The 12,146-nt window shown below is 33.6% G+C and overlaps 1 protein-coding gene across 6 annotated transcripts in view; it reads left to right on the top strand.

Annotated features, from left to right (window-relative positions):
* NFAT5 (nuclear factor of activated T cells 5) overlaps positions 1–12,146 on the top strand; it is a 123,036-nt gene that overhangs the window by 50,498 nt on the left and 60,392 nt on the right. For 5 of the 6 annotated variants that reach the window (XM_058528145.1, XM_058528147.1, XM_058528148.1 and 2 more), the window contains one exon: positions 6,334–6,459. In XM_058528145.1, coding sequence (XP_058384128.1) covers positions 6,334–6,459 — 126 coding nt within the window. Of the gene's footprint in view, positions 1–6,333; positions 6,460–12,146 lie in introns of those variants that run through there. The other variant, XM_058528151.1, reaches the window with a different exon arrangement.

A 12,146-nucleotide genomic window follows, 5' to 3' on the forward strand; every position in this document is an offset into this window, starting at 1 on the left:
AGTTCTTTTTAACAGATCATCTTATTTAAGTCTTACAGCAACTCTGTGAGGCTGTGCACTATCCATGCATAGCCTTAATTTTTATTGTATTTATTGATTAGATTAGATTATATATTTTAGTAAAAACAACATCCATGAGCCCACTGTCCAGCCCAACTTATTTCTGCTCCTCCTTTGTCCTATCTCCTTGTCTCCCCATCAAAGGAAACCACTGTCCTAAACTTTGTATCTATCATTCGCTTTTTTTTGTTTTATCACATGTGTTTTTCATTTTTTACTATTACACAAGTTTCAAATTCTTGATTTGGTACAGCCTACCTCACAGGGTTGTTTTGAAATTAAGTGAGAATATGTATATAATGAGCTTTGCACAGTGCCTGGCCCCGCTAAAATGCTCCATAAATGGTAGCTGTAATTGTATTATTAATGTTGTCATTTTGCTGATAGACAAGAACATGAAAAGCATGTCTTTTCTCAGCTGTTAACTTTGTTTTATCTTTTATCTCCCTGGACTCTTCCAGGGGAAAGTGAGGGAGTATGGGGGTTTGAAGTCTTTTCATCTTTTCCTGGAACTGAGCAACATGCAGAATGAAGCAGTAGAGAATGGGATTGGGCCATCTGCTGTTAGGGAACAGAGTTCCCAACTGAAAAGAAAAAAAAAAAAAGCTGCACTATTAAGTTACCAATTTTTCCCTTCTCTTTCATTGCCTTGCACCCTCAGGATAGGATTTCTGTCTACTTTGAGTTTGATGCAGTATCCACCCACCTCCTCATAGCCAGTGTTGAAGAACAAAGGACCGAATTGACCCAGAAATAATCAGTGACATAAGTGGATCAGAGTTGACTGAATGACCAAGCAAACAAGCCAGCCAGTCAGCCCATTTTTACATTGTTCACCTTCGCACCCAACATTGGGAAGCATTAGTTTTCTATCAATATCTGAAAATGATTTCATTCCTCCATTTCTTCCTTCCTCCTCATTACCCTAAGCTCTGCACTGTTGCACCCATAGAAGATAAATTCTTTATCTTCTGAGTTTGTTCCCCTTCTGCCTAATTTCTTTTATTATACCCTTATGTTAATAATTTATGTTAACAGAGTTATTCTATTAACACTTGCCGTAATTCTACTACATGGATATTTAACTAGGTCACTTATATTGGAATTTCGGTCAACTAAAATTCGTAATGAGCCATTAAGTGAGTTGAGTAAACATTATGATTGTACAAATTGTTAGCAACATTAATAGAAGAAATATGTAAGACAACAGTCACCCCAATCTTGGCAGACCGAGGAAAGAATTCCTTAGAAAACAAAAGTAAAGTCATGTGTAAATTTTAAAAAAAGAGAGGAAGAAAGTGAGTGCATTTAAGTACATTGCACGAGAGCAATTTTTACCAGCTGTTACATTAATCCTTCGTAAATTTCACCTCATTCCTTTGGGCAGATATTCCAGCCTTTCATGATCAGTAATGAATTATAGTGTACGATATATCCCTCTTAAGCCTGTGTCATTCACAAATTCGATATCTTAATGGAAGTAGTTGATATAGTAACCACCTCCCTCCAGGTTGAACCCATATATTTTTGGTGCTGTTTCTTAGAGTCATTTATTTTGTTAAGTCTATATTTCTTCATCTTGTTCATAAGAACTTTTTAAGATTTTCATCAGCTATTTTACATTCTGAATTTAGGATAACTATGCCTATAGCATTTTCCTGATCCTCCAATAGAAGAGCCTTAAAAAGCAAATTAGATTAGTTTGCAGCTTGGCCTTCTTCATAATTTCGTTTTTCACAAAGAAAAGATATGTGAAGAGATATTTTTGTCCATGAAGTTTATTAGGAACATTGAGAGACCAACTTATTGTTGTGCAATTCTCACTTGTACTTGTTCTATTTCTCTTTCTCTCTTCTTTTAAAAAACAGCTTTACCGATGTATAATTCACATATCATAGAATTCATCCATTTAAAGTGTACAAATTCAGTGATTGTTACTATATTTACAGAGTTGTGTAACGATCACCGTAATCTAAATTTAGAACATTTTTACCACCCCAAGAAGAAACCTTGTAACCATTCTCTCTCTTTTAAAAAAATATCTAGAAGTGATTTTATTTTTGTTTTTTAAGGAAGCCTTTCCTCAGGAAGCTGCCTTTCCATTATGGATTTCCCATTCTCTTTCTTCATATTCTATGTTTAAAAACCTAGAATTTCATTCCTTCCTTATCTATCTAACTAATTTAAAAGATAACACAAGGGGCTGGTCCCATGGCGTAGCGGTTAAGTGCACGCCCTCCGCTGCTGGTGGTGTGGGTTCAGATCCTGGGTGTGCACCAATGCACCGCTTGTCAGGCCATGCTTTCGTGGCATCCCATATCAAGTGGAGGAAGATGGGCACAGATGTTAGCCCAGGGCCAGTCTTTCTCAGCAAAAAGAGGAGGATTAGCATGGATGTTAGTTCATGGCTGATCTTCCTCACCAAAAAAAAAAAAAAAAGGTACCAGAAAAATAGATATGGTGGCTTAACATGAGGTAGCTAGCACTTGCTTAGAACTGTTTGTCGTTTTCATTAATTTAAAATACCTATACTCTTTTTCAGGAGTGTTTTCATTGGCTAGTGGAGACTGTACAAGTGTTTAATTTGGATTGAATTTAGGACTAAATGACAATAGTATTAACAGCATAATTTGTATACCTGTAATCTTTTTATGTCTTATGGGAAACAGATTTAAGAGAAAGACCAGTGTATGTGGTTGGGTTGAGCAGTTATAGCTTGGAAGAAAAGTCTTTGAGATAATGGGGTAAAAGAAGAGTTTAAATAAGGAATTAAGTCTTAGAGAAGTTGTTTAAGGTAGCAGAGCCAACCCAATTCTGTCTGAAATCAGAGCCTGTGCTGGTAACGACTGTATTAACTACTGCTTCCCTTGGACAGATGTGGTGAAACTTCTGACTTCTTTAATTTCTAAACACTTGAGTCACTTAATCAGAAAATACCTTTGATGAAGGAATGAATCCATGCTTCCTACACCTTCCACTTGACCTTGCGTGTTTGGTGAAGTGGAAGGTGTTTGTTTTGTTTTGAGGGGTAGGCTAGGGGGAGGGCTGAGATATAATAAGTTCTGCATTTAGTTACTTTCCAATATATTTTTATTAACATTGCTTTTATACCTCGAATGTAGACTCAACTTTATACCCTTTTGTGGGAAAGGTAGAGTGTTTCAGTCCACAAGCGTTTGTTTTGATTTGATTTATTTATTTTAATAATTAGAGAAGTGGAGAAATAGTCCTGACCAGTGAAGTACTGTTAGTGATGGGGCTATTATTAGGATAAGTTTTTTTCCCTTCACATAAATGTATTTTGGTAGATCTTTTGTTTTCATCTAAGTGAATTTTTATTTTCAAATTTCCTTTTTGTTTGGGGAAAAAAAGACTTGAGTGAATTTCTCTTTTATGTATAAGGAACTCTTGTTTTCAACATGGATTGTGAAGAATAGTTGTATTAAAATCAATATTTGATGATATGGCATTTCTGTTTTAATTAGGTTCTCCCTACTCTCCCCCTATATTAGTTGAAAGATGGAAATAATTTACTTAAGGCTTTTAGCAACCTTCTAACAAACTGAAAATTTTCAGTCAGAATATATTATATTTAGACAGATGTCAAATTTGCCAAATGCTTTGAAGATGAAAATTTCAAGTGTTAGGTAATAGGGTTTTTCATAAGAAACTTTTAAGTTGATTTTTTACTGTGAATGAAAATCATTTAATACTACAACTTCTAATTTTAGCTTTCCTTCATGACATTCTTCCTTATCCCTATCCACATCAAAGTTAGGATATATACTTTATTTATTTTTTTTACTTTTTGGATGTTTATTTCCTTGATTATTTTCAATTTTCATCAAGACGTTCCTCATTAAGGTTTACATTTTAAAAAGAAGCCATTAATTTAAGAAAACTGTAACAGTGAAGCCCACATTAATTATCTGAGCTGTAAGTAGGCATAATCAAACAAACACTGTTATATCATTTGCATATAAATGAAGTGGAAATAAAAACAAGTGGGAGTACTATTTACTCTGAAACTAGATGTACACATTTAAAAAAAATCATATTTTTCTTGTAATTACTGTCGAGGTTTGGGCCGTTCACCACCATGGGTAATTCAAAAACTAGTGAGGAGGCAGAGCTGCCAGGCCCTGAGGAGTAACAAATGTCTATTAGTTAATAATTTTCTCCTCTCTCCTCTCCCTGGATGTTTTTTCAAGAGGCCCTTGTGACAGTACATGAGGACTGGGTAGACTGCAAAAATGGCCACAACACTTTGCAATTCCTCCCATGACGAGGTGAGGTCTATTTCCCCACCCTGTGAATCTGGGCTGGCCTTCTGACTTGCTTTGACCAACAGAATGTGGTGGAAGTGATAGCGTGCAGATTCCAAACTAGATCTCAAGAGGGCTTTGCGGTTTTCATTCTTGCTGCTCTTGGAACTTGGCCATCATGTGAATAAGCTCAGGCTAGCCTGCTGAAGGAGAAGAGACCATGTGGAGCAGAGATGAGTTGTTCCAGCTGAGACACTCTTATGCCAACAAGCCCCCAGCCACATAAGTGAGCAGCAGAACCGTCCAGCTGAGCCCAGCCCAAATGGCCCATTCACAGAATTACAGGCTAAAAAAATGCCTGTTGTTTTAAGCCACTAAGTTTTGGGGTGGTGCGTTACACAGCAAAAGATAACTGATACAAGATCAAACCTAATAAAATTCTTCTGTGCCAAGCATGATTAAGAAGCCACTTACTGGCTTTTGTATCAACTGGCATGGTTTCTTTCATGTAGCATTTCATATATGCAAAGGATGACCATATAACTCATCTTCCAAACCAGTATGCTTTGAGAATAAACTAGGACTATCCCGGGTGAACTGGGAAGTACAGTGACCTTAAAATTTGCAATATCACATTGATGGTTATCTCTTTATGCTTTCCTTAATCACAGGATGTCATGGCTGGCAGAGAATCTATCCATTTACCAACCCTATATTTCACAGAGGAGGAAAAGATCTAGAGTTGAGAAGTGACTTTCCCAAGGTTGCATAGCTCATGAGTTGTATGGGAAAAACCACCGCGGTCATCATGATAGAATGAGAATGCTCTGGAGTCAGGAGGCTTGAGTTCGAGTCTACTCCTCTCACAAATACAGCTGTGCAGTCTTGCTCTGTAGTTATATGTGGGCAAGGATATATACTTTAATGATTAACTGGGAGGATCAAAGTATTCATGAGACCAGTAATCAGTTAACTAAAAATATTGTTTGTCACCAAGGATATAATGTTTTATAGTGCTACCTTTGTTTTTGAATCACTCATGCAAATAATTAATAATCTTGTTTAATTGTTGGAATGTTGGGTTTCTTGGAATACTAGGCAAGTCCCTTAAACTCTGTGCCTTGGTTCTTTTGAAAATGGGCCTATGATTCTAATTGGTCTTTTGAAGTTCCTTCCAACATTGATTCTATTACCTTTAGAGGATATTTTGAGAATTATTTCTGTCCAAAAACCATACAGTAATAACTATAAAAGAATTTTTTGAATGGTAGGTATAAATTTAATTTTGTGGACAGAGTATTATAAAATATGTTAAAAAGATAATATTCTTTAATCTGGGGTACAAAAGTAATCATAATTTAATATGGGCATTTATGATCTCTGATTTAAGAGTATCCTATATTTGTGCCTTTGTAGAAGTGGAGATGCTTAAGAGTAAGAAATATTTCCTCGAGCCATGACATTCCTGTTTTAGCTCTTTTAGGAGGGAAAAACGCATAATAATACTGAATTAAAATATTTGCTAAAAAGGTGCTGGGTAAAAGAGCAGGACTAGACTAATGGTCTAATTGAAAAAGCCAATTTAAAGCTGATAGACACTAGTATATGCTAACTCATATGTAAAGAATGATAAGTTAGACTCTTATTATTACAGAGGATATTGGAACATTTTGAGTTATTTGACATATCTTCTAGTCTGTCTATTTTCCTTCAGTTTTAAAATTTTATAACTTTTTCTGGAGACCATCTTAAACATAAGGGATAAAGCCAAGAAGCAAATGGGGCAGAACTAATGGAAAATTTATTCTTCAGTTCAATAAAATTATATAATACAAGAAAAAATATTTGCTAGGAATTCTTTACAATAGTAATTATATGGCGTTTTTGTGTGTGTGTGTGAATAATATAGTTCTCCTCGTGAGTGAAAAGACTTACTAATTTCGTGCTCATATATCAGGTTATTGCCTTGCACTCTTTCAAAAATTTTTTCTCCCTCTCTCCCCAACAGAATCTGTCTATGATCTTCTTCCAAAGGAGTTACAGTTACCTCCATCTAGAGAAACATCTGTAGCATCAATGAGTCAGACAAGCGGTGGTGAGGCAGGCTCGCCTCCTCCAGCTGTAGTTGCTGCTGGTATGCATTTCATTTTACTCTATTAAAGAAAACTAGAGTATTATCTGGCCAACATGAACAGTGCTGGCAAAGTTCATATCAAAAAGAGTGTGATTTGAGGGTTTGTTTTAGGAGGTTTTAAAATACATACTTTTACTATTAAAATTTTTCAGTATAATTTTCTTGATAGAATTATTGTTTCTTAAAATTTCATATTGGCACATCTGTTAGTGCCATGTCCTTGAATGAACCTTGTCTTGAACTATGGGAACGAGTTTAAAGCTCTTTTGTTGACTGCACATAAAAAAGTTGAATACCAAGCTATTGATAGAAAATTATATTTGAGTCTCTATTTAATAATTATTTTAAAAAATTTGTTCAAAGGAAAAATATTTTGTATAATCTGAAGAAGGACTCAAGCGCTTAAGTCTCTTTTCTGTTTGTAGCATGTTACTATAACTTTTTCCCTACATTTAAAAACATATATGACTTTATACTTATTTTAAATTCAGTTGCAAGTAATGGAAGACTTGAATGTAATATTTATATAAAGACGTTGTCTTATATCAAGGAAAAAGTATGGAAAGTAATGTTTAAAATTTATCAAGTTTATTTTTATGCAGCTCTCAAATCATACAGTTTATAGTTAAAATTGGGTCACATTTGGATTGAATTAGAATAAAATATTGACAGACAAGCTAATAGAAAAAAGTCTTGATTAGTGATAAATTAATAAGAATGCTTTCAATAATATTAGGTTGCCCAACTGTAATTGTTTTTTTAGTTGGGTTTATAGACTGCTAAGTGTGTTTGGTTTAAAAAAAGGAAAAAAGTATATATATGCTCTGAAGTTTTATCTTTTCTACTAGTTAGAGGTTTCTTGTCTAATATGATCCCTCTCATCTTTTAAAATGGTAGTTAAAGTCCATCAGAGCATTGTTTTCAGTAAATTCTTGTCGTTTCAAAAAGAACAGTGAAGAGGAAGGTTGTGATTTAAATAAGGATATTGGTACTATAGTAGAACTTTGGGTATTTTTCTTGTATTTGTTAACTTATGTACCATTAACCTTGTGTACCAATCTTTCCCCTGAGCTGTATAGTGCAGTATGCAGCCTTTGTGGTTGAGGGCAGGAAAACTTTAAAGATGGCAAAGAAACTTATCAGCCCTGCTCACTGTTCATGTATTGCCAGACATTTTCTAACAGATTCTGTGGATTTAATTGTGAACTTTTCAGTAATCAAATTGATAAGATGACCTGGTTTCACTTTATATCCACTGGGTTCTAAAATGTCCCTCCCTGAATATTTTTTCTGGAATTTAAACTTTTAAATCTTGTTTAAAAATTGTATCAGATAATAAAACATGAAAAATGATTTTTTAATGAAATATTTCACTTTAAATCCACAGGTAGAAATTGACTAACTGATTTCTTTTGTATCTTTGAGATTATTTTTTAAAGATGTTGAATCTGTATTGAACTAAAAGTCTGTTTCTTCCGTGCTTTTTTACATCTGTTGACAGTAGATCCCGTTCCTTTTAAAAGCTGAAAAAGTGTTAGCTAGGTTTGAAGAATAACACTTCCTTTTAAATAATAACAGACTCAATTTCAGAAATTTTTGTATATAAATACTGAAAACTCTTGAATTTGGGTCACTAATGGAACATTGATCCTCTCTCCCTCCCTCCATGTATTTGAGAAAATCCTCTCCAGATAAATTAGATTGAAAGCTATGAGTTGAAAAATCATGAAAATAAGAGAATTAACCAAAGGAAGTACTCTAGAGTAATAAATTCTTATTAGATTAAAAAGTTATTGCCATTGTAAAGATGGTAAAGACAATAGGGAGGTAACCTTGACAATTTTCTTATATTCACACACGGAAAGTTTCTATGATCTAAAACCAAGTCTTTTGTAACTTTTTTTTTTTGGTGGGGAAGATGAGCCTTGAGCTAACATCTGTCGCCAATCCTCCTTTTTTTGCTGAGGAAGACCGGGCCTGGGCTAACTTCTGTGCCCATCTTCCTCTACTTTATATGTGGGACACCTGCCACAGCATGGCTTAATAAGCAGTGCTTAGGTCTGCGCCTGGGATCCAAACCTGCAAACTCCGGGCCGCCAAAGTGGAGCACGCACACTTAACCACTATGCCACCGGGCCAGCCCCTGTAACTGTTTTTACATAAATTTAATAACTGACATAGTCTTATTCTAGGATTCTAATATCTTATTGGTAGAATAGAGTCTTTGTCGTATAACATTATAGATAAGAGAGTTTAAATTACAGAATAATTATTGTAAGGAGATCAGTTAGTATATATCATTGGAGTTGCTTTTTTGTTTGACATATTAATATCCTTAGTGACATAACTGTCAAAGAGAGATTTGAGGTAAATTACCAGTTACTTAATGTTTCCTGGCCAAAAGACTAGATGTCTAGGGAAAGGCACATTAATTTAGACTTCTGAGAGATTTTTTTTTAAATCTATAGCATTTGCTGTTTAAATATGAAATGCATGAAAATGATAACTCATGATGTAGTTAATTCTTCAGAGTTTTGAAGGAGCCGGATTGGCTGCTCTCAGATATGAGGGCCTGGTGGGAACAGACTTCTAGTTCTGCCGTAAAGGTTTGTGTTTCACAAGTTCTAAATCAATTTAAATTTTAAAATTGAGAGGCTGGGCATACAGGTGTTTATGTACATTCTTTATTATTTAATTATTTAAAGTGTGTTTCTCAGATTCGCCAATCTAGATTTTTTCCCTTTACATATTACTGAGGGAATGAGTAAACATGATGCTGCTAATCCACAATCCAGAATGTTGGGTAAAAGAGTGTCTTTCAAACCTTTTTCTGCCTCTGCACTGTTCACACTTTTACATACTCCCATCAGTAACATCTTTTTATTCGGTAAGTCCCAGGGTTGCAAATGGGGAAAGAGGGCTTACTTCTACACAACTCCTCCCCTCTCCATGAGGCCAAATGTCAAAATCTGGGTGGTGTAGTTGAGAATCACCGGTCTGAAATATGTATTCCTCCCCATTTTTTAAAGACCTCTGTTTTTGTCCCCCTGGAAAGGTAGTTAAGAGTTTGAGGTTCAATATATGAATGAATAAAAGTTTTAGAAATATGGACTTTCTGAACAGTATTGTGTAGGTTCTCAAAAGTTAAGACAGAGGTCATTTTCCTAACACAAAAAAGTTGTCCAAATGAATTGATGGTATTTTTTGGCAAAATAAGGAGTTGATCAAGAAGAAATGAGAATCATGAAAGGATTCTTTTTGTTTTTTTGTGAATCCTATAGTATAGGTTATAAAGAACTAAAATGTGAGTATTATTTAGGAGAACTAAAACAACCAGTTATACCAGAATTTGGGGTTTTTGAAAAGATGTATGGCAGGTATTTTTCTTAAATAACAGCTTTATTGAGATATAATTCACATAGTAGTCAAGTATTTTTTTAAATCTACTTATACATTTATAGTTTTATTAGTAAATCCTTAGATTTACTTAATTTACTTAAAATAAGAAGTCTTTCACAGAAGTGAACAATAAACTTTAATCTTCGTTTTAAGAAATCATATTATTTTCTTGTTGTATCCTAGACTCTGTCTTCATTTTGGATATGATATTATGTTTATTAGTTTATATCAAAATATGATTTTGCTAAGGTGACCATTTTAAGTTTCTTTACAATTTTTTGTTCTAAAGATAAACAATGAATTAATCAAACCATAGGTTTGATAATTCAGTCAGAGAATCTTAAGAAAAACTAGTCAGTAATTCTTTTGTTTGTTTTCATAAAATTATTTTACTTTCAGTAATTATATATTAGTCTTTTTTAGAAGTATCACATAGTCTCAGTACTCTAATACTTTATAGCAGTTTTTAATATGTGTAAGTATATATACTAATAAAGCATGTACAATAGAAATCTCTGTTGAATATCTCCACTAGTTGGATCACTGGAGGTTTTTAAGGCTGTAATTTAAGTTAATAACTTTACATCAAGTGATCCATACAATAAACTTTTCTGTTGGAAGAGACTTATTAAATAGTGCTTTGAATTCTATGCCACAGCAATTAATAAATCTCAGGTACCTAACAGGTATTTTCTATACTGAAAGAACTTAATTGAGTGCCATTTACACTATAGGAGAGGAAACTAGAGAACTAATGTCCTATAACCAAAGAACAGCTATGCTTTAATTCATTTCAGACATCATTAAGACCTAAATTAAAATCATAGGGATTTTAACATAACAAAACTGTACAAAAATTGAGTTGAAGGGAATGTAAGTTATCATTTTTGAGTTCTTACTATGTGATAGGAATAGTGCTAGACAATTTGCTTATCATCATATCTCATTCCTTCCAGGCACAAGATGCCTCTCTTCTTTCCTACTAGAGTCTAATTTCTTTTCTCCTTGCCACTGTGCTTTTAGAGAATTTAGCATTGTGTGCTGTCACTTCAGTTAGGGAAACACAAGATCCTAGACTAGGCAGTGTGTAGGATATTGAGTTGAAAAAGACATATCCCTTCTCTACTAGTTACAGGATCTACAAAATGGGAATATGATTTCTAGAAGAATGTTAATTTTTAATAAAAGTGATTCACAGCAACAGAATTACATAGCCCAATGAATTTATTATAACTTATTTACTAGTGTTAGAAGGTATTTACAGTTATGTAATTTGGATTTTCTTGAGTTGACTAAATTTGAGGAGCAAATTTGCCTTTCATTGCTCTCCCAGGTTAACTAGGTTAACATATTTCAGAATTTTGGCCATTTATGTAGTATACTGTTCCTGAGATTAAACCGAAAACCAGTTAACAGGAAAGGTAATTCACCTATGTAAATTATGTATTAATGTTGTGAGCTAAAATGTAAGTCGGTCTTGGTTATTCCATATGGCCATTTCTACACTTCCTAGAAAACTGGACCACTTCCAGAAGGAAATCAGATACTAGTTACAAACATGTTGCAAGTAGGTTTAAAAACTCTACTCCTCGTTCTGTCTTTTTACTAAAATTACATGGTAAATTTAAATACATACATTTGTACATACAGAAATATATATGTATGTATGTATAGATTTATGTTAACATCTGCATTATTAGAATGAAAAGCATAAGCAAACTTGGGCCATAATGGTTAATTCAGAAACAACTACCAATTCAGGAGGCTATCCATATTATAAATTATCATTGACAGAAGGTACATATGGCTTATTACTGATTTCTTCCTTTAATGTTTATCATTTTTTGTCCTCAATAATTTTTAGCAACAATTTTTATAAATATTGTGATTTATTTAGTTTCTGATAAAACAAGCACATTTTTATTTTACCTGAGTCTATAGAATAGCATTTTAAAACTGCTCACAGATGCTCAACCATTCATAAACCAAATACGTATATAAAATATACACAATTTCTATTTTTATATGTTTTGTACAATTTCACATCAAGAAAATAATGCACAGAAGTGGGTTTAGTTTTTTATATCACCAATAAGCTTGATAATATCATAAACAAAAAGTATTGCTGTAACTGTTTTATAATAATTAGTTATATAAATAATATTAATAAAGTTGTACAAATACTTCAGCTGGGGCAGGAGTGAGGGGAATGAATTAGGGTAGGATGCAACAAAAGACTTCACCTGTTTCTGTGAGATTTTTCTTCTCTTAAAAATAAAATCATACAT

Source organism: Diceros bicornis, chromosome 32, assembly GCF_020826845.1.
Source record: "Diceros bicornis minor isolate mBicDic1 chromosome 32, mDicBic1.mat.cur, whole genome shotgun sequence".
NCBI lineage: Eukaryota > Metazoa > Chordata > Mammalia > Perissodactyla > Rhinocerotidae > Diceros > Diceros bicornis.